This window comes from Ischnura elegans, chromosome 2 (assembly GCF_921293095.1).
Source record: "Ischnura elegans chromosome 2, ioIscEleg1.1, whole genome shotgun sequence".
In the NCBI taxonomy this organism is placed as follows: Eukaryota; Metazoa; Arthropoda; class Insecta; order Odonata; family Coenagrionidae; genus Ischnura; species Ischnura elegans.
The window spans coordinates 112365601-112389466 of record NC_060247.1 but is presented as its reverse complement, the minus strand read 5'-3'; the positions used below and the strand labels follow the sequence as shown (position 1 = coordinate 112389466).

General features: G+C 39.2%; 1 protein-coding gene across 1 annotated transcript in view; it reads left to right on the top strand.

Moving 5' to 3' along the window:
* Positions 1-23866, top strand: part of LOC124154421 — a 40423-nt gene that overhangs the window by 6107 nt on the left and 10450 nt on the right. The window contains exons 2-3 of the mRNA XM_046528128.1: positions 13128-13225; positions 22127-22382. Of these exons, the coding sequence (XP_046384084.1) occupies positions 13132-13225; positions 22127-22382 (350 nt within the window). The 5' untranslated portion in view covers positions 13128-13131. The remainder of the gene's footprint in view (positions 1-13127; positions 13226-22126; positions 22383-23866) is intronic.

Below are 23866 nucleotides of genomic sequence, written 5' to 3'. Positions count from 1 at the left end.
TGAGTAAATTAGCCGGTGTGTCATAAATTTAAAAACACTAATATCACGGTAAGAAAGTGGGCTAGTTCTTGTTGCACTCATATTTTCGCATCAATGACATTCCAGTTTGACAAGAAGGTAAAATACTTCGAATTCTTGCGAGTCTGATTAGATAGGTAACCAGTGTTTCCGGGGTATGCAAAAATTCATTTTGTAAAAGATGCTTCATGAATGGCTGGATAGAGCTCTTTGCGCCCTTTCCTGTTCATGAATGAATAAAATAAATACAGTGAAAAGGTTTTTTTGAAAGTATTAACAAGGAATGACTTCAATATTCAAAATTTCAGAAGGGTACTCAGTAACTTTTTTTCGATATAATGTATCAGTTTATAATTCATCCAAGCAGAGCCTATAAGAGTAAGCAAAGTGAATAGAAACAGAGAGTAATTATTTATACATGCAGTTCAAAATTTTTAAAGAAAATTAATCAATATGCAAGATAAATAGATTGAAAACTATTTTTACGAATTCTGATTTCTTAGAAGAGAATAATAATCGAAACTATGTAAAATAGAAATTTGTGAAATAAAATCAAAGTAATAACATCCCATAGTTTAAATACATAAATGCAGTATGGAGCCTATTATTGAATTAAAATAAACGTTAATACTTAATTTAAACTAATTAAGTTATAAATTATAATGCCAAACAAAAATATTTGTCCTTTTACACGATTCCATTCGGTCGAAAAATATGTCACAGGTTGGACCAAGGGAGGGTTACTTTGTGTCCACCGCGTATTTACACTATCATAACGTTGTATGAAAAAAAATTTCCATATACATCAAGATGTATTTATCTTTTTAAACCTATATTTGACAATATAACGAAGTTATAAATCTGTATTGGGTGAATGAGTACTTAAAATATCGAAAAAATAAAAAGGTGGACATTTTTTAGCCCTCCCTTGGTCCTCTAAGGGTTAAGACCAAAAAATATTATTATTAACGCATCTTCGTATCCTTCATTCCACTCTTTCAATTTCCTTTACACAAAACGGTGGTCCAGGCCGACGGCAAAAGTTATTACACGTAAGACGGGCAATCTGACGATAAAAACATAAAATAATGTATAAATTAATCGCTTGCCGATGAATCTTTCCTATATCTCTCCAGTCAAATGAATTTCCAGTTTTATAATTGTTGTTTTTCAATTCAAACATAAAAGAAAAAAAATATATTCCTTACAAGAATGGTTTACGAAAAAAGATTTTGAATGATAAAAAAGAAGAAAAAACAACTCTGTCAATGGAAAAATTATTCAAATTCTGTTTTTCATTGTGCAAACTGCATTTACATGTTTTTTTTCTTCACACTCACTCAATTCACTACACTGTCAGCGTTAACATATGCGCTATATTTTTCAATTTTAAATTTCAAATGTCATTTAGGTGGTTGGGGTGAGTATTGGAGTCACCGGAACCAGATTTGAATCGCGTCTTCAGCGCGTTCAGTAGACACCGACCTCGCAATGCCCCTATGTGAAATCACTGAAGTTAATTTTGTGCAAGAGTTTATTGGAACGTGAAAAGATTAACGAAAACACGATTGAAGCTGAATTAACTGAAAAATATTATATGTATTTGTGCATCTTAATCATAACCTTTTGGGTACTCATTCAGAAAGATGCGAATAAGATAACCAATGTTTACAAGTGGAAAAGATATTTCGGATCCTTATCTTCTCTCGTTACGGTTATGAAAATATCCTCCCCCGACGCCCTAATTGCCAAGAGTATGACCTTCATTTTAATGAGCAATTGAAGATGAATCACCCGTTTGATCCCTTAAGTCGATAAAATGCCGTCCATTACTGCGGTTCTGTGGCCGCAGCAGCCCAAAACAACATCAATTGAGCGATGTCATAGGTTTCTGCGCGGCAAGCTGATCACGGAACACTTCGACAGCACTTGCCATGAATCTCAGATCGCGCCTTAAATGGCGCATGAAGTTGTGACATGAGTCAATCTTCCATGGAATGGACGTGAAGTTACTTTTGAGAAAGAGAGTAAACAAGCTTTTAAAGGAAAACACGATTTTGTACCTGCATTAACTGCGGATGACTTTAAAATATTATTATTGTGCATCGTAAGTATCTCTTTGTTGTGCACTAGGCTGATTATTATCCTTCGATCTTTACTTCTAGTAAGTGTGGAGTTTCGCTCTTTACGGCAATGGGGTGCTCTCATAAAATTAAAATAGCTATTTTTTTTACATGTATCGATAAGTAAGTTGAAGTTATTAAGGTTTGCAAAATATGACTTCATAATTCTCAATATTCTTGTTATTTCGGAGCTTCAAAGTTCGCGGAAATCACTAAATTCTTTCGCGCTACAAAAACTTCCTGTGACGTCAGAGTGTGAGTAAGCAGATTCGATCCATGGCAATAACAAAACAATAACGACGATAACAAATATCTACGACAATACTGAGACATAACATTAAGGGTGCGTCAAAAACAGTTGCGAATGGTTTTAAAGACTTTACGATGCACGTACTGCGCGATGGCTGAATCCGACTTCGTGAAGGCGCATTCTAGGAACATTTTGAAAGTATAGAGCGTTCCACATTTAGTTGACAGTACGGGCCTTATGGATAACAGTGTTGCCAAGCTTCCGCTCCGCCGGCAGGCATCCTAACAGCGTATGCAACCACACATAATATGTTGCCAAAACGGTTTAGTTCAAAAAGGAGTTAGGGATCGCACGAAAGACTGCGTAAATTAAGGAATTTTTTTAGCGTATATTACAATACCTTTGCGGCAGTATAAAAGGAAAAGTCTTTTGTTATTTCATGTACGTACTTATTCAATGCACAAACTGAATAATGAATAATCTGTAATGTAAAAAATAACAATAAATTGAAGGATAATAAAAATTATAGCCGCTCCTGAATGAAACAAAATTTCTATTCCTTCCATATTATGCAATATTTGTTGGCTCTAGCTAGTATTACATGAAAAGCGATTTTGTATAAGACATCATCAATCTTTAATTTTTCTAAATTTTCCCGTACTTGGTTTATTGTTAATTAAAGATCTCTTTTCAAGCTGACATCTCCAAAGCTAATTTCCTTAATGTTCTCTTTCTTTCACCTTGTAGTAGGCAAGGATTCCAATTTCCTTGAGTAATAAGAGGCATTATCTACCACTATAATTGATCCTTCGGGTAAGTTTGCAAGAAGTGAGTGCTCAAACCATCTCTCGTAACACTCGCCACCCACTTCTTCATGCTCATCCATTGAGTTCTTTTTGTACAGAAACACATGCGATGCTCCTTTTATGAACCCATTTTCCGTTCCTGCGTGTATAATTGCAAATCGTCCTCCTCGGGAAGTGGGGGCCAAGCCCAGTATTTAGTCCAGCAAGGAAAGCTTGACGCGGATTTTCTAATTGTTTGTTTCGCAAACTAATGTTCACTATTTGTCCAACATTAATCCAACTTTCGCCTGTTAATACTCTCGTCCTGTGTTCGCGACGATATTTTTTTAGCTGCCTTAAATAATAATTAATTGTGCCACCAACGAATAATATCATCCCTTTCGATAAGGATGATTCTTTTCCCCTTGCGTTCGTACACGAAGCCTATGTCCAAAAGGAGACGATATAGTGTTGTCCTTTTGTAATCTGGGAGAATACTATCCATATTCACCGGGTTTCAGATGGATTTTAAGGTCGGAGGAATAATTTTCACGAAGGATTCATGTACCTTCCTTCTAATTCCCGATCTCACCAAACCGTCGAAAATCACTGCCCTCGAATTTTTGTAAGACTGTCTTATTTCTTTAGTTTTTGAAGGAGTTACCAATGGACCACGGGAGCTTTCCTTTCTCACTCTGTAAATAGTGAACTCCTAGCACCCAGTAGCCTTCGAAGCTTCTCGGCAGGCCTCACTAATGCTGAGAGATTTCCTTATGTACGAGAAGACTTTGAGCACCAACTGTCTTTCGTGGCTTATGAGCTTCTCACCTTTTCTCCTCTTCTTTGTATCGGACATATTGATTGGGCGTGTTACAGCAGAGATAAGTGTAAAACACACTTCACAATTCTCAAGTTCAATACACCACACAACACTTGTTCACTCCAAAAAAATGCAATGACAAACTGAACGCCTTCGTAAATTCTTCCCTCGGCCCCTTCGGCCTGGGTCGCTTTTGGGGCAGGTTTTATGGTACCCTATGAAAGGAACTCAGAAAAAACCCACGCCCCCTTTTGTAAATGCGTGCACTGGATGGGGTAGTGTTTGGTACAGATTATGAGATATTCTTTTTCTTGGTTTCCCCGATGGGACCTAAACACCCAAGGCGAAAGAGTCTTACTTCCAAGCCGCTTGCTTACTTTCGTGTATCAATGTATTCAGATAAAAACACTGCTGTTACGACGTATAAGTAGGTATTCTCTGTTTAGGATATCAAACGAATACATAAATACATTTCATAGTATGCATTGACAAAAAACTCCTTTTCCGCCCGAGAATTTTCCCTCTGCGCGCAAGAAAAAGCAAGAAGCCCGCCCAGCGGCACCGTAATATTTTTTCTTAAGATCAAAGCCTTGTAACTCGCTTCAGAATTGATGTAAGTCAATGATTTTTTCACCAAAAATAACCTTGTAGTTTTCTCCACATTTGGTATGCAGCATATAGGGACCTACGACGTAAGAAACGTAAGTTAGTAAGCGACTACTTTTTACCTTGCAAAAATCAAAATTTTCTTGTCCTAAAGTGTGTTACGTCGGCATAACAACATTAAAACTCAATATTTGTACAATTGGTGAAGATCTTCAAGCAGAAAATAGTGTGAAAAATTTTTTGCAAAAAAATTCAATTCAATACAGTCAACGGTCAGGCAGAAATTGCGAGAAGAAGATAAAGTAAAAAAATACACGTTTCTGACGGAAATTTACGGAAATGTTTTTTATAGCTTTTGTTATAATTTTTATCGAAAAACTATTGGCGCCAATGAATGCAGCACCTTTTTCTACATTAGAATAAAATTTTTAATCAGTGCATAACGCAACTTTAATTTTCGTGCTGTTGTTGACAACACCGCGCTCCTGGCCTTATGGAGATTAACATGGGAAACGATTCTCCATAAGAGCCCATACTGTCAACTAAATGTGGAACGCTCAAGATTTCGCGGAATTGAGAAGCCGGAAAATTGAAACGTAAGATACATTTGATGATCTATCTCGTTCGTTAGCAATCTAGAGCTCGTTTTGTACCTCATTTAGCTACTGTCATTTACTAATTGCTTTGAGATGCATATGCTAATAGATTTATATGCTACGAGAGATACATAGATTTTTCTAAAAATGGGGCAAACAGTCTACTGGCACCACGTAAACGTTTTGTTTACTGGACTCTGACGTCACGCTCAGCCAACATGGCGTTGTGTCGTTTGAAGCGCAAGATTACTATACGACTTTCAAAGTGGAATTATGCGAGTAATACGCATGTTAGAGAAGAACTGCTGTCACTATAATTTTTAGCGTGGAGGATACTTTTTTATTGCATAATCACCCATTTTCAGTGGAATTCCCCATTCAGTGACGATTCAAATCCGTCTTTACGTATCACTCGAGTAAATCTTCCATGTAATGGACGTGAATTTAATTTTAAGGAAGAGTGTAAACAAGCGTTTAATGGAAAACACGGTTTTGCAACTGAATTAATTGCGGACGACTTAAAAATATTATTACTGTGCAACGCAAGTATCTCTTTGTTGTACACTCGGCAGCTCATTATCCTACGCTCTTTACTTCTAGCAAGTGTGCAGCTTCGTTCCTCACGGCCATTCAGTGACGATTCAAATCCGTCTTTACGTATCACTCGAGTAAATCTTCCATGGAATGGACGTAAAGTTACTTTTAAGGAAGAGTGTAAACAAGCGTTTAAAGGAAAACACGGTTTTGCAACTGAATTAATTGCGGATGACTTAAAAATATTATTATTGTGCATTGTAAGTATCTCTTTGTTGTTCACTCGGCTGCTTATTATCCTTTGCTCCTTACTTCTAGCAAGTGTGGAGCTTCGCTCTTGACAGCCATTCGGTGACGTTTCAAATCCGCGTTTACTTATCACTTTGGCCTTGACGCAGTGTGTGAGTCGGCCAATGACGCCACCGTAATTCACAATGCCCGCACGGAAGTCGACACATGGAACGCCAAAATTGTCCGTGAGGTGAAGTGCCGGTCGAAGGCCAACCACGTCACGCGGCGTTTCACCACTCCGATCGTATCACGAGGGACCAGAGGAATCATTCGGAATTTTTGAATTTTTGACTCGAGTTCGGATGACGTCATAGATTTATTCAAATTACGAAAAATGGTTTGCAGTTCAACAAGTGACCGCCTACGACGCTCAAGTAGCAGCTCACTAAAAGTGCTCACTTCCACGGGAACGGCTTCTTTTCACCGTGCCATTGTTGTTGCCTCGAGCAATGAATAATTCATTGAACGATTCATTTAAAGATGTTGCAGCTCTGCGAATGTAGTAATCTTATTCGGGAATTGAGAGCATTCCCTTAGAGGTCTATCGTCTTATAAGCACTGTGATGAACGATGACGGTTTTCAAATGAATGATAAATTATAAAATTTGAAGATTCTATGAATGGAAGTGGGGTGGAGCTTACTCATAAGGAATCATAATGTGCAATTATTCACATAAATAAATTTTAATTCCTCCAAGCTTTCAACGCCAATACGTCATCTTCTGGGATGCAACGTCCTGCATGTACATGACGCGGTAAACAGATCACGAATTTTTTATTTACTGTATGGCCAATTTATTTATCCTTCTGTGATATTATTTCACAAAATATTTCATAGCCTACTTATGTCACGTGGTCTCTGTCTGAATAAAAACATGCGAGAGGCGAAGTGCGACCATGATTTAAATTACTGAATTCAAGATTTCCCGATCGATCTGACCGCCTTAAGGCCGCTATACACGGTGGTGATGAATGATTATGCTGATTGGTCATGCCATCATTCACGTGATCATGCGAGCAAAAGAGAACATGCTCTAATTTTTTACTGAATGATCATGCGCATGACGGTTCATTCGCGAATTTTTCCGTTATGCACGGTGAATGATTTCATTCGCATGATCATTCACCGTGTATGGCGGACTTTAGGATAACGAATGTTTTCTTTTTATTCGGTGACGGCGGGGTACCGTCCTTGCCTGCCAAACAAGAGGTCGCGGGTTCGAGTCCCGCCTGGGTAGGTATCCCCGGTCCAGGGCATGGTTGTTTGTGTACGTTTACTTATTACATTTGTTAAAAACCACGGTGTAAAATGGCCAATAAGAGATGTATCCGGTGGTTTGAGAACAAAATAAAAAAATAAAAAATTAATCCGATTGGAAATTCTATTCCCATCAAATTTAACACTCATAAAAAAGGAGTAGCTTCTAACCATCGCGTCATCGTTGTTGCCTTAAGCAATGAACGATTTATTTGAAGATCCGACAATTCTCCGAATGTGTCCATATTCATTCGTAAATACAGAATAACCTCCTCGCGGGCCGACCAGCTGTCACTGAAACGTTGTTGAAACAGTTTGGCTAGAATTTGACGACAGGTGAGCCTCGAAAAAGGGAAGAATGGAATCCCTTTCGAAATTGAGCTGTGACAGCCTTGCGACTCAAGCGAGGCTTCCAAGCAAGCTGAAACAAGAGCCTCGACCGATGTCGGCCTTCAGGGCGAACGTAAAGAAGCGCATTCAAGGCAGTACCATCACACGTCAAATTAAAATCCTGAGATAGGGATACCGCAGTACTCTATCTCTCCCTGTCTTAAGCTAGTTCTTTCACCTCCCTGAAACTCTTCTTCTCCGTATCTTTCTTGATCTGTCTTACTTGGTACTCAGTGGCGCAGCGAGGGGGGTTTTGGGGGATAAACTCTCCCCCCAGTACTCAGAGAATTTTTTTAAGTTTAATCAATTTTACTTAATTGGATTAATATTACTTATATAATTATGTAAGGATTAATAAAATATCTCTCAGAATGCAGTAAAACTCACCATTTTGAACCATTTATCTTTATTTTTTATGGCGGAGGGCCCCCGCAACTCCTGCTTATCTTGGCGGGTATGCCACACCTCCAGACCCCCCAGTATTGGTTGCGCCTATAACCCACCTTAGCCTTTATTCCTAGCTGCGCCCCTGTTGGTATTTGCCCACTGTTCATCCTCTGCTAACTTTGCATCAATTATTTCTTCCATTATATTTCCCACGTAACTGCTATGTCTCATATCATATTATGCTACCATATATATGCTCATGTATCATATATGCTTATGTCTGCAAGCCAATCCACCGTGTTCTCTTTTACTTGCATGGCTCCATATTGTCCTTACTTCTCCTATGCAGTAACCAAAACAATATTATTGTCACCTATCGAAGAGTTGTTTAAACCCTTGACTTTTAACATACAGGCATTAAATAAGAAATGCGTTATAATGCAAGCATGGACATTGACGAGGTTCGTTTGCACAATTTTATCGGTGATATTGATATCTATGTTTATGTTTCACAACGTTTTTCATTTCCTCCGACTGTGTTTTTAATAGGACTCGCTGGGTATCTTTTGATGTAGCCATACAGCGCCACCTGACTTTAGTCGATTCGCACTGATCTGTGTAAATTATTATTGAAAACTCTAACGTCAACAAAATTTTGGAAGTAATTTAATTGGTAATAGGTCGTGAACTCCATTATTAATGATGCATTCTCTAAAAGATCCTTACCAATCGCTTTTTTTATACTAAATTTAAATGAAGTTTGCAAGAATTTAACCGTGCCAACACGTGACTGATCAAATTCTCGGATAGAAGCACAGAAGTAAGAATACAGTGGGACAGCCGGGGGTGGGGGGGAGTCCAGGGGGTCCGTCCCCCATCCGAAATATAAAAACATAATTATTTTTCCTTCTAAAAAGAAAAGAAAATATTGAAAAATTATAAATTTAGGTACATAATATTTATTTAGCAAATGAAGTTTTTTCGATTATGAAAAGAGTTAAAATTAATTTAAAACCCTCTACTTAGTACCCTGTTTTTTTTTAATTCCCCCCTTCCCCTGGTTTTGGACCCCCCCGAAAAAAATTCCTGGCTACGCCACTGTAAGAATAGGGGCTATTTCCTGGGAATGTTGTGCATAATGTTAGGTATTTAAGTGTTGAAATTTTGATGGTTCACGTGTTTACGTATTAACTCGCGCGAGTATGTACGCATTGTGTAAACACGCCTTGACATCAAGCGTAGTTTTATGAAAGTCTGTGCTTTCTAAACGCTTACTCCCCCGGCATAGCGCTGCGCTGCAAGACAGGACATCTGATATTTGTCAATTAATGGGCTCTCACTGATTATATAACTTCACTACGTCGCCATTCCCTCCGACTATCTCGCCTGTGGCGTGGCAAAGAAAATACTCGGTCGCCGAAGATACGCACTGAGGTTGGAGAGGCGCGGGTTCGAGTCCCTTGCATTCGATCGGCGCTATCCCTCTAATAGGATAGTTTCCTTCATCAAAGAAAACGAAAGGCAATGATGGCGATTCGTTACCCACCATTAGTATATTAATAATATACAAATTATTTGGTTTTATAATTCCCAGTTTAGACGAATGCCAATGGTCAATTTTAACTGCATTTGAAAAAGGCCAGATTGGCGCCCATGCGATGCCACTCCACGAGACGTCACATGGGACCTAGTTTCTGTACGAGAAGATAGGAGTTTTACATCGTCTGAGACTACCAATGCATACATGAGGCACAGAGCTCAGGGAAACATGTATTAATAATCATCTATTAAAACTGCCTAAGGGCGGAAAGTTTCCTTCGTTTGATAAGGTATTAATAATCCTTATTTAAGCCAAGCGCTACCAGCTAGCAGGGTACTCTACTACCTACTAGCATCCTGCGTCGTATCAGCGATCAAAGCCTCGCCCCAAGGTCGCCTGACTGGCGGCAGCGGGAACCAGAATGACGTCACACGGGGTTTTCCCAGCATTCATACTTATCCGTCGCGTTTTCGCGCGCTTGAAAATTTTCGCTTTTCATTTAATCACGAAAAATAGATATCGTCATTTATAATTCTAAAGGCGTGAAATGCTTACTCCAGGAGTAATAATCTTTCGAATAAGGCAATAAAAATAATAGGAAACCACCCTATTACCTGAGATATGAAATCGCTTCACGCTGAGAAAGTTCAAAAGATCCTGAGATTAGGACACTGCAGCCCAACATATCTCCCCATCTCAAGCTGGTTATTTTACTTTCCTGAGGCACTTCTCCCCATATCATTCTCAATCTCTCCTAGGTGCTTTCCTCTTTATCTTCCTTTCGAAACTTAAACATCAATTTTGCGTTAAAGGGTGGCGACCCAGGGAACTGCACATGGAGGAGACCCCTGTTCTTTCCGTGGAAGATTGGTTTATGCTGCCACTTGCGTTGTTGCGTTGTGTTTCAGTCGATTTCCTCGGGGCAGCAATGAGTTCAGGGAGATCCAATCATTCGCAATGTCGTATTTGCAATCGCGGGGAATCGTGTGGTACAACACTTGAAAAGTTCTGAGTTCGATGGACCAGATGGAGCATCACGAATATAAATTTCGGTTAATATGTATAAATATAGCTCCATCTACATCTACAAGGCGGATGGTATAGACGATCTCTCATTGGCAGAGACGGATTTTCCTATAGGCTAACTAGTCTGCGGCCTCAAGATCAAGAATGGCCTACATTTAATTGTTGGTAAAATTAAAATTGCACTCTTCTAAAAAACAGTGAACATTTTTAATTGTTTTTGTAAAATCAAGTACCAATCACAAGGTGCTTCATTTAGCATATCGATATATGTCTATCTTATGATATTATATGATCTATTTTATTATCTCTCACGTAATTTTCAAACTTAAAAATAAGAGCTGAAAGGGCCTTATGAGTGGAATAGCCTTGGATCTCTTTTCATATGAATCCGGCCCTGATGATAAGCAAAATGGAATTAAATAGGCAACCCACCAAATTTATCGCACACAGGTATTCCACCAAATAGGGATACGAAACACGAAGGTGTTCTACATTTTGCCAATAGTTCGAGCACAATGCGCATATCGAGCTGATGGGTCGATGCGAATGTAATTTATTTATCTGTACAGTTTCTCGTCACGAGTGAGTTATTATTTTCCCGCTTGAAAACAGCACTCTGTCAATGCTAGTCTGTCAGATAGGCGTGTGGCCACCGTGTCTCAGGACAACAGACATCTACAAATGAAGACAAAATTATAAACGAGGGTCCGCTAGTATTCATTCAAGTACTTTATTGTTCAAGAGAATAACGAATTGCTATACCTGCCCGTTCGGCAGATATAGGATTCGATTCGATTAGTTAACAGTTTCTGTCTGACCTGGAAATATTACATGAGGTTCTTACATGATGGGGCGCAACTAGGGATTAAGGCTAAGAGGGGGAGAGGGTTTAAGCGCAACTTATACTGGGGGGTATGGAATACCCGCCAGGGTAAGCGGGAGGTGCGAGGCCCCCCCCCAAGAAATTTTTTAAGATAAATAGTTCAAAATAGTGAGTTTTACGGCTGTGCGAATAGCTTGATGATGTTTTTTGTGAGTCATCCGTACCTCTAATGTTAGTTAATAATTTTGTCACATTAAAATATTTTTATTAAAAAAAAAATCTCCGATCTCTGAGGGCTTATGCCCCAAAATCCTCCCCTCGCTGCGCCACTGCTCCGTGACCCTCTGAAAGATATCTCTTCATAATTGTTCAAGCAATATAAGCCTAGCGCATAGTCCACGAGTGTCTAGCGGCTCCCAGCCTAACTCGTTTAATTTCGGTGTGACGCTCTCTGACTGTCCGTGGCTGTTTTTGATGAATCGCGAAGCTTTCGAATAGCTTGTCTCTTCTCTGAAATTAAGATCGCTCCGCCTATCAGCGACGCTATCGGCGACTTTAATAAATCCGTTTAAAAGCACGGTGGTTGACACCACCTTTTTATTTACTTACCATTCCACCGAAAACAACAATATATTGGCCTTTTACAATGGGGTTTACTCAAAAATTTATCAATAAATCGTACAAAATTGTGGAAGGTTACACGGGATTTCCACCGGGTCAGGTTCTCCAACTCCATCTCGGCCGACGTTTCGATGGGTGAGTTGTCCATCGTCTTCAGGGTCTGAGGGCCCTCTTCCGTTCGTACGCGAACATCCACGCCCTGGATAGGGACGACCTACCCAGGCTGGCCTCGAACCCGCAACCTCTTATTTGTGTTCAACGACCCGAAAACAGCTCATTTAAGGCCTTTTACAGCGGGGGATGCTGAAGGCCGTTTTACACGTGGCACGTCATTGCGCAGTCTGACGTATGCACGAAGGCGCAGTCAAAATTGCGTCGTGTAAAGCGGTGAATTGCTAGAACACATGCGAAAATGCATGGATACGAGATGGCAAAATAAATCCTGCTATAATTATCCGAGATCGCATTCTGAAAAATGTTTTCAGTGCTAGCCTGCGAAATGACATTCCCCGTGTAAAACGGCCTCAACGAACGATAACGCTGGACGATTTAAAAAAAATCCATGCCCTGAATAAGGACAACCTACTTAGGGGGGACTCGAACCCGTATCCTCTTGCTTGGCAGGCGAGAACTTAACACCGCCGGAAGAGTGAGGAATTTTGTGGGTGAATGGGGAATCCTCGATTGTAGTGTCCGTGGTGGCGCCTCTGCGGTACAGAAGCGCCACCGGAAGTTCCGAGATAGAAATATTATTAGTTATTGGTGCGAGGGTAGTGGAAGGAGGGGGACGCGAGCGATAAAGGCGAGGTCAGCTCTTTGCTGACCGCTCGGGAGACCGGTTCCGCCAGCTGCTCGACGTCAACAACAATCCGAAGAGGGGGTGGGGGTCGGAGGGGCGGGGATGTAGGGGGGATGGGTTTGACGCAGCGGGCGTGTGTCCCAGTTAACACACACAGTGTGTGTCGCCTGCTCTGCGTGGCACGAGAGAAGAGTGCGCGCGAGTGGCGGCTGTTTCTTTGTTGTGGTGGCGGCCTCGCTGAGGGCCCTCTTCCGTTGCAGGGCCATGACGGTTCGCGGACCTCTGGTGGCGTCGGCGGCGCTGCTGCTCCTCCTGCTGCACCTCGCCTGCACCTGGCCCCTTGGATCGCGGCATCCAGGTATGTGCTGCTCTTCATAAGTGTTCCGCATCTCGAACGGCTCTTACTCATGTCGGTCCGTTTTACATGTCGTTCCCGAGTGCGAGCCTCACTGAGAGACTGGAACGGGATTCGCGATTCCAATGGACGATGGTGTCAGCACCGTCACCGCCCATTGCTACACAATTATTGACGATTTTCTGCGTATTTTTCTAAGTGTTGTGTAACACGAAAATTATTTTGTAAATTACACTTCAATTTTTTTTCGTAAAAACCACCTTAAAAAGACCTATGATAGTGTTATTTTGTATTTATGTCAATAATATGGCAAGTCTGAATGTTTACGCGACAAAAGCTCTAAGATTTCTGGGAAAAATAATTTTGTTCCGCTAGATTCGCAATTGGAACTGTGCACCGGCGGAGAGAAGTGCTGGTGACTATTTTTTAAAAACTAAAATTTAGCGATACATTCAATTACTCAAGTCTTTGAGCAAGGGGACTGAATAGAAGAGGCCCAATTCCATCCCATTGAAGGTTGGTTTCTGTTGCCACTTCGGTCGTATTTAAATCGGCTTTCAAAAACGTCCGCGGCGCGGTGATGAGCGCAATGCGATTCACTTACTTTCCAATATTTTTCAGTAAAATGTTTGCAAGGATTATCATTGAAAGGTTATGAATTGGGTAGATCACATCATCATGTATATAGATTTTGGTTAACACCCCTGGTTATACCTTATTTCTTCGTGATACTCGGATCAATTCGTCCATCAGCGACGCGAGTGGCGACTTTTGTAAACCTTTATTTAAATGCGCGGTGAGTGACAACACATTTGTAGGACGACCTGAGGATCCCCTTGTAATATTCGTGGTGTCAGCAACGTCACTGACGGAGAGAGGTGTTGGTGACTTATTTTTTACTGAAATTTAGCGATGGCCTGTATAATTAAAGTCTTTGAGCTTGTAAAATCCTTTTTTTTTACTGGCCAACAGTTATAAATTGAGGGCAAGATATCGTTCAATTCCCATAAAGTAATTTATTACATGCGGTGAGAGTAGAAAGCTCGTCTGCTAACGAGTTTTTGATACGGACAGATGAATTTAATTGGAAACTTTATGGGGCAGAGTTTTTTATTCTAGTCAGCGCCAATATTGAATTAAAAGTAACGCGCAAGTCATTTTACAGGTAAAAATGTTGCTGATGTTTCCGGATGGTCCCCGAATGTGAACGCTTTCCGATTGTTATTTAAACGCAACGTTGGTGGATGTTAATGCATTTCAGTCAAAAGTGACTTATGGGATCATATAACTTAAATGAAAAGCCTTTTAATAAAATATTAATCGCAATATTCACGGACACTGTCAAAAATCACGAAAACTTCCTGCGCTCAAACAGCTTTACTCGGCGATCACCTTTCAACTGCTTTGATTTTTGGCCGCTGGGTGTCAGATACCTAGTTTGGCTTTTGAATTACGATCATTTGCAAGTAGTTGACCAAGTCTGCCTCTTCACGTTATGCAATTTTTATAGCACGTACGCGGGCACATTTAATAGCACAGCCGCAAACCATAGTGTGAATTCGCATTCGCCAATATGTTGGCGGTGGTTTTGTTAGTGGTGGTAGTTGAATGGAAGCGAGTCGACCCGCCGTTGTCGAAAAGATATGCGCTCGAAACTATATTAGAAATTAAGCTATTGCAAAAATGTGGGTATTCCAGCGTTCTGTGCGCAGCATTAAAGTAATTTTCCCTGTATGGTATTGTATTGTAATTGGAGGAGGTGACCGATAACTTAGGTCATTTGCGCCATGAGGGAAGGTCGGTCGAAAGCGAAAGATGCAAAAATGCAATCCTATCGGGTATCGAAATATTCTAGTTAAATCGATTCACTTAAATTGATCTACACGTGGACAGACTTGTTATAATCTTACTCTTCAATCCCAAGTAAATCCCAGTCTCTGATTTACTTGTGAAGAATGCTCGGATATTTCAAAATTAAAAATTACGATTAATAATTCACCTTTTGCCAATATTTTGCCTGTTAATTTTTTTCCTGAAGCCAAAAAAAATTAAGGCAACTCTTCAGTAGACTCTAGGTAAACCTTTGATTATGACAGCAAGGTCACAAAAACTTTTTTTTCGAAATTTTAGGGGTCCTTCATGTATTTCAACCTCTTATATGCGAATACTATGGCCAAATATTATAGTACACAGAGTTTTTCACAACAATGCTAATTTTTTATTTTTGGCAAAGAAATATTTTAATATTATTTTATAGGTTATTTTATAGGTTTTCAGTAATGAGACGGGAGAAAGATTCTAACACCACATCAAAGAAATCGATCAGCGATGCCGGAAAATTAGGGATATTTGTATCATACTATACATCGCGACTATCGCTACATTCTTCACCGTGAGCACAAAGAAAAAAAAGCAGGGGCTATACCGTAATTACTAAGAAAGAATGGGGTGAAAGATGCTAGTAAATATTTAATACCACATTCCTAGAATGCATCTGTTCATAGGCGGATCCAGGGGGGGGCACGGGGGCACGTGCCCCCCCCAGACCCTTAAAAATATGCTAGATTTTTAATACGGTCCCATTATCATTTCGTTCGTTTTGTATAACAAGGTATCCTTGTGCCCCCCCCTGAACAAAATTCTGGATACGGCCTTGCTTGTGCCCCTCCCAGAAAGAAATCCTGGATCCGCCCCTGAATCTGTTCTCTGTGTTTAAATTTTTTATATGTTGTTGGTTTAAAGCTACCTATATTTTAGTTCAACATGATAAATTTGCCATGTAGGTACAATTTACCTACCTTTGTGTTATCAATATTGGCGATACATATGATTTGCGACAAAACTGTGGGTGATACGGCATTATCTGCATTACTTTAAAATGCAGGAGGAAGCAATACATGAAGATGTGAATTGTGAAAAAAATATATTTTCACCATGTAATCGTGTTACTATCATTCTAACTACATGCAAATTGGACTCGCACTGCTAACTCCACTAGTAATACCAAAAATAGTGTGTTTCTTGTGTATATAAACGAATTTACATGGGAAACATGTAGCTTTCAATACCTCAACCATGTTACCGTAGAATTTTCCATGGTGGTGACGAAGCATGAAATTCCTTTGGTCTAGCAAAACATCAGTCACAGTCTGCAAGCATCAGTCATAATAAATTGTTAGGTAATCATAGTTGTTGGCCAACCAAAATCCAGCCGGTGTTGTTTTTTTCCGCTAGTGTTTACTTCGGTGATACAATAGTTATTGCTTCTATGTTCGGGGTCCTAGCTTTTTTCCAGTTGTCGTAGATATTACTCCTACTTAATAGTGTATCGCTTGAACTTGAAGTCTACTCATAGTGACAGAAAATGGCGAATTTCTTAATTATAAGACAACAAGTGACGCAATAATATTTCCTTTAAGGTAGAATTGCATAGAGGTGCCCCCAATTCGGCCCTTGGAAGATCGTTTTTGGTGCCTCACAAGGCGCAAATCTCAATCGGTTTTCTTAAGTGTTCGCCGCGTGGTACGAATTTGGTATAAAACACGAATTTTATAAAAGAGGATCCTCAAGTCGGTCTCTAAATGTGTTGTCAAGCACCGCGCATTTAAATGGGTTTACAAAATACGCCAACGATTAGTAATGCGTGCGATGAAGACACGTGACTACTCGCATAGGGTCATATTTACCCGGACATTTAAAATAATAATCGTCCCATGATTGTCAATAAATCTGGGTTTTAGTAAAGAGAAACTGAAACTATATAAGGCATTTCACGTATATTGTTTTTGAATAAGATTTAGAGGATATTGCATGGTTTTACAGATCATTTTCAAGTGCTGTCTTCGCATATCAAAAGTTAAATGCATTTTATTACAATCGCTCTCGACGAGACGTAGAGCGATATTTTCCAAAACGCAAACACTCGGATAGCGTCGTCTCAAAATGCTTAGTTATGATACAGGATGTTTATTTCCGGACACGAAAATGGCATAGAATGGCATAGATAGGAAGAAAAAAGTACGATATGAGATTATATGGGACGCAAATTACCATATTATTTAGCCGAATGAAAGTTTTGTTTAAAACTCCTTTCGGGTCATACGCACCCGATACGGCAACGTTTGGGTTAAGCCTTTATCCACGAATACTACAAAATACGATGTCGAGTTGGTCTCTAATCGTTTTGTCACCTACCTCGCTTTTAAATGGGTTTACAAAATACGCCACTCGCGTCGCTGATGGACATATTGATCCGAGTTTCACGGCGCAAATCGTATAATTAAGGATGTTAACCAAAATCTATGTACATGATAATGCGATCTATCAAATTTATAGCTTTTCAATGATATTCCTCGCAATTACAAACATTATACTTACTGCAAAATATTGGAAAAAAGCGGATTGCATTGGACTCATCACAGCGCCTCGGATATTTTTGAAAACCGATTAAAAATGCGATCGAAGTGGCAAAAGAAATCATCCTATGGGATGGAATTGGGCTTCCTCTATGCAGTCCCCTTGGTATAAAATATGACATTGCTCACTCATTGATGAAACCCGAGGGTTGGTTATAGTTAGAATAGGGTAGAGCTCACTTCGCAATAGGCTATAGGAGTGTAAACTTCACACAATCAGGGTAGGGTGGCCAGTTCGTTTTCCTAGCTGCTACCTCGCCCGGCCTCACCCGGGGTTTTGACCCCAGGTCCCTTCGAGCTGCCAACCGACCAGGCTACCTCGTTACTTAAATTGAGACAGAATATTTATAATTAATAAAGATAAAAGAAATTACTTTTTTGCAAAGTTTACATAATTTTGTTTTTTTTTTCCATTTTCAATGATGTTATTACTATTTTTTTCGTTGCAAGTAGCATTATTTTTCTATTTCTTTATTTTATTTGTCGTATTTATTTAATTAAAAAATGAGACAATGTTAATAAAGAAAAAATAAGGCCAAATTATACAGCAAAAAAATCTGTATAACATATTTTCTGCTACTTAAGTAAACTTTAATTATTGATTTAACGTCAAAATTGTAAGACATAAGTTTCTTCTTTCAAAAAACCAAACTATGCACTGACAACGCGAAAAATGTGCAAAAAAACTTCAACAATAAGCTACCTGGTGTGCGTTAGTGACTTGACTCGCACCAGTATGACTAAAACCGTATTTGCGATTCTCACTAATTGGCACTCCTATGGTATGATAGCTAAAGCTAATGTATTAAAGTGAGGACATTATGTACAAAATAATGATATTTGTTTTGCAAATTTTATTTAATTTTAATTTTTTTCCATTTCAAATAATTTTATTTCGATTTTTTCTGTTGATAGTAGCAATTTTTTATTATCATTTTGCTTATTTAATTTTTATATTTTCTTTTATATCTTTTTTATTTTATTTTATATTTTTATTTTTTGAACATATTCAATGATACAATAAACTCATTCAACACTCAAGACAGTTAGATCTAGAAGAAGGAAAGACGTTGAAAGACTCATTGAAGAGAAGCTCGATAAGGCAATATTTTTTTTTTGGAATTATAATCCATCAATTCCAGCACTCAAAGGTGCTGGAATTGATGGATTATAATTCCAAATTTCTATTAATAAAGTGTTATTAGTTTCCTCTATTCCAGACTTAAAATTATTATTATTAACTAGGAGATGAAGTTATCGACTGCGGGAAGTTTATGAACGGAAATAATAAAATTAATCCTGGTTAATTTGGGAAGGTTCAGGCAGAATACAAAGGGATTTACTTTGAAAAACATCAAGTTTCTAACGAATTCATTTATTATATGAGCAAACAGTTCTCAACCACAGAGAAGAGTAGGTCGAACAGGTATGTAATTCGCTGTGATGGAGTTATGGGAGAGTGAAGGTGTGCAGTCGGATGAGACAACTCCTTCCTTACTGATAACGCTTAGGTGGAGCAATATTTCTAGTGATTGTGCGAATTCAATTTATTATATAAATACATGACTAGGAATTTCTGAGAGGTTGCTCTTGGTATTCGTTGCTTGTGGATGTGCGGTGTCATTTTGTGGTGCGAATCTCCGTCTACGGCAAAAGTTCTTGTGTGTAATTTTAGAAGCATTAATGTGTAATTTTCCTATTTGGGTCCAAGTGTGAATTAGTTTTAAATGTTTATTGAGTTTAATGATGCATGTGCTTCCTTCGGTGCGGTCATTCAGGTGTTTTCTGGATGATTGCCGATAGATCCATTTGTTTTCAATATTAAAAATTTGAATCTTGCAATCGCGAGGAATAATATTGACAAGTTTAGAATTTGATAGAAAACGTTATCTCGACCATAAATTTCCTTTAAAGGCCTGGTTACACGGTATATTACCGCGTACGAGTTAATGTCTGTTTGAATTTTGTGGACCGGATCGGAACATGTACGAATGCATGAACCAAATTAGAACACGTTCTATTTTCCGTTCATGCATTCGCACAAGTTGGGTGGTTACACGGTGCATTTTCTTGTTCATTCTCGCGTTCATACATTTAGACATTAACTTGTGCGTGTTAATGTATCGTGTAACCAGGCCTTCACAGCCGTTATTACACCGTATTGCTCCGCAATGTTCGGATCGCTTTTCCTGTCCGGGACGCGAGTGGTGGTCGGTGATAGCTCACCTGGAAGAATGTTTTATATTGTAATATTTGTGATTTCCACACATCCCAGAATGTCCCTGCCTGACCTACATTATCCGAGTCTATCTAAATGCCTCAGCTGTCACTGATATGCTTGATTACCTCGCTTAGAATCACGTGCTTTAATGTATTCCCTTGATTACAATTTAGAGAACTGCTGCAACTCAGAATGACGACGCATTGTTAGTTTTGAAAGTCGGTCCACAAAACCGGCCTAGCTGTCTCCTTATTTTTCGACCGTCACATATTGTTTATGCGTTCTGTGTCAACTGAGAGTCAATTAGAATTAATTTCGTTGGGTGAATGGTGGAACTCGACTATTTAAGTGGCACAAAGAAACCCAAGCATACTAGAAAGATAGGAAGACGTCGATAACCCCCTCGCATAGCCTTAACAGTACAACTTTGAGGAAAGCTGAGAAGTATTTGAGCTGGAACGCGCCCGAAACTGTCGTCCGCAAAATATGAGTCAACGCGGAATGAACCCGAAAAACAATCAACTATTTGAGCTTCTCATTGCGCGGGGATGATAGCGAAGCATTTTCTAAATCACCATAAATTCACCGGAAAACCGAATCCAACGCGATGGAGATAAATGCTATTTTCAGCCCATTGATAACTTCGTATTCCAAAAAAATTAGCTTCGATCACTTAGTGAAAAATAAATAAATGTGAATTCCAGGTTGAATAAAATTAGTCCATAATCCACAGTCTTGTTATAAGTACGGTTACCACCTCTACCTGCGTTCACTATTAACAGACACGAATTTTCCAACCACATTTCAATGATAGTAAGTTGAAAGACCAGTTTTCCACCAATTAATTTTTTCCAGACTACCGACTGTGCATACACTTTAAAAATCATATCATATACAAAAATGTGAGTAAAAGCAAAAGATAAACTGCTTCAACAGAATAATTTTGAGTTTTTCAATCTTGGAGAAAGTGCCGTTAAGAAAAATATTTTTTGTGAGAAAGGAGAGAATTATCATCCCAAATAATTAATTAAATATAGAAAAAATAAAAAATAGAAAAAATAACGCTAACGGTATTGGACGATGAAATATTCTATTCCTAGAATACGATTCCATGGACGTAAAAATGGAGTGCATTACGGCCCTGATGGCCTGTAACTTTTCATGCAAATTATGCGCAAGAGAGACCTCTAATTGTTAAAAATCAACATGATTGTTTTAGCCCATCGATTCTGCTTCCCATAAAATATTTTAAGGAGTTGATCACAAGAATAAAAAAAAATTAAGCCACACCATAATGCATTACCAATAGAGGTATCCATCCCTGAAGTACATTTAATGATGATATACGTAAGGAAATGATCATATGCTTCATATATTTTTGTTGCCATCGCAGCGCTTTCGTCCATTTCTAGTATTGGTTAAAATGTTAAATAGGGGATGAATCCTCTTTCAACAAAGTCTTATTATCAAGATTATTATCATCACTATTATTATTATTACCAATAATTGTCAATGTGCAAGATAAATGTATTTATAGGCAGTCAAATAATAAAAATAATAATATAAATAACTATAAGCACAGGAGTTACAATCAACATTTAAAGTGAAGGTCGCATGAAACAAACCACCGCAGTTCGCTGCCGGTACCTATGGTGACCATTGGACTGAGAATGGCGAAATGATTCCCCTACTCTATTTTCTCTGGGCACACATTACCTTTTGCTCAGAAGGCTTTCGCCGGGTTTTCACGGACCTCTTCCAATGTGGACTTTTTACTACAACCAGTTTTTTCGCTGCCGCGACAGATATGCCTATTCTCATCATTTTTTACAGGTAAATCTTTACAAAAAAAAGCTTATTTTTTCATGTAATACTTTATTTTAATTATTAACCGGCAGCGAACTGCAGTGTTTTGTATCATGCGACCTTCACTTTAAACGTTGATGGTAACTCCTGTGCCTATAGTTATTTATATTATTATTTTTATGATTTGACAGCGTATATATACATTTATCTTGCACATTATCTCCAAACCTCCCTGGTTTGTCGGCAGATTCCTTATTACTACCTCCAAAGTACAAAGTGGCTCCAAACATTAAACAGAAAATTATCCAATAGAATACACAATGAAAGCGCCCACAAATATATGTAAGAAAACACAACCATACATATGGAATTAACACAATTGCTATACAACATTATATTTTCCTTTACAACAAATGAATAATAATAATAATTACAATGACGATTTCTTTATCACGGACGCAGTGCCAGCGCCAGCGGCTTGCCGGTTGGGCGTGAGGGTGGCGCTAGTGGTCTCGTCAGATGCCGCGACTGATGGCACCACCCGTCTGCTCGAGGTGCGCTGGGAAGACGCCAGCCCTTTGCCAGGAGACTTCGTGGCGGTGTTCGAAGCGGATCCCGCCATCTCCCAGACGGAGCCACTCTTCACAGTGGCGCCACAATCGGCCGACGGCAGCGCCAGGACGGACGTGCTCTCCAAGGTACCAGACGATGACATCGGGTACGTAATAGGGTGGTTTCCTATTATTTTTTTATTGCCTAAATTGAAAGATTATTACTCCTGGAGTACTCATTTCACGCTTTTAGATTTTTAAATGACGATATCTATTTTTTGCGATCAAATGAAAAGTGAAAAACTTCAAGCGCGCGAAAACGCGACGGATAAGTATGAATGCTGGGAAAAGCCCGTGTGACGTCAATATGGTTTTCGCTGTCGCCGTGTGAGGTGACCTTGGGGCGAGGATATTGTGCGCCGCTGCGATGCTGGATGCTAGCAGGTAGCAGAGTACCCTGCTTACTTTCCGACCTTAAGCAGTTTCAATAGGTGATTAATAAGAGATGTTTCCCTGAGCTCTGTGCCTCATGCATGCATTGGTAATCTCAGACGATGTAAAACTCCTTTCTACTCGTATAGAAACTAGGTCCCTGTGACGTCACGTGGAGTGCCATCGCATGGGCGCCAATCTGTCCTTTTTCAAATGTTATTAAAATTGACCAATGCCATTCGTCTAAATTGGGAATTATAAAACCAAATAATTTGTATATTATGAATACACTAATGGTGGGTAACGAATCGCCATCAATGCCTTTCGTTTTTTTTTTTTGATGAAGGAAGCTACCCTATTTCGAGACTGCGAGCTTAACCTTTGAGTAGTCGCGTGCGATGAAGACACGTGACTACTCGCATCGGGTAATATTTACCCGGATTTTAAACATTCAAAATAATAATGGTCTTATGATTGTAAATAAATCTGGGTTTTGGAAACGAGAAACTGAAACTATATAAGGCATTCTACGTGTATTGTTTTTGCATAAGATTTTGTGGTGTGCTGCATTGTTTTACAAATCATTGACAGTGCTTTCTTCGCATATCAAATTTTAAATGCATTTTATTACAATCGCTCTCGACGGTAGGCGGAGTCGTGGAGCGGTATTTTTCAAGACGGAAACACCCACATCGCGTCGGCTCAAAACGCTGAGTTATAATACATGATGTTTATTTACGGACACGAAAATGGCATAGAATGGCAAAGATAGGAAGAAAAAAGTACGATATGATATTATATGGGACCCAAATTACCATATTGTTTAGCCTAGCGAAAGTTTTGTTTATAATGCCTTTTGGGTCATACAAACGCGATACGACCACGTTATGGTTAAGCCTGTATCCACGAATATTATAAAAGAGGATCCTCAAACGCTGCCTTCAAACGTGTTGTCATGCACCGCGCATTCAAATGGGTTTACCAAAGTCGCCACTCGTGTCGCTGACGGAGGAAATGATCCGAGTTTAACGGGGAAATAAGGTACAATTAGGGGTGTGAACTGAAATGTATTAAAAGGACGATGTGATCTACCAAAATCATAAAATTTTAATACAATTCCTCGCATTTACAAAAATTATTCTACAAAATATTGGAAAAAAGCGGATCGCATTGCACCCATCACTGCGTCATGGTCGTTTTTGAAAGCCGATTAAAATAC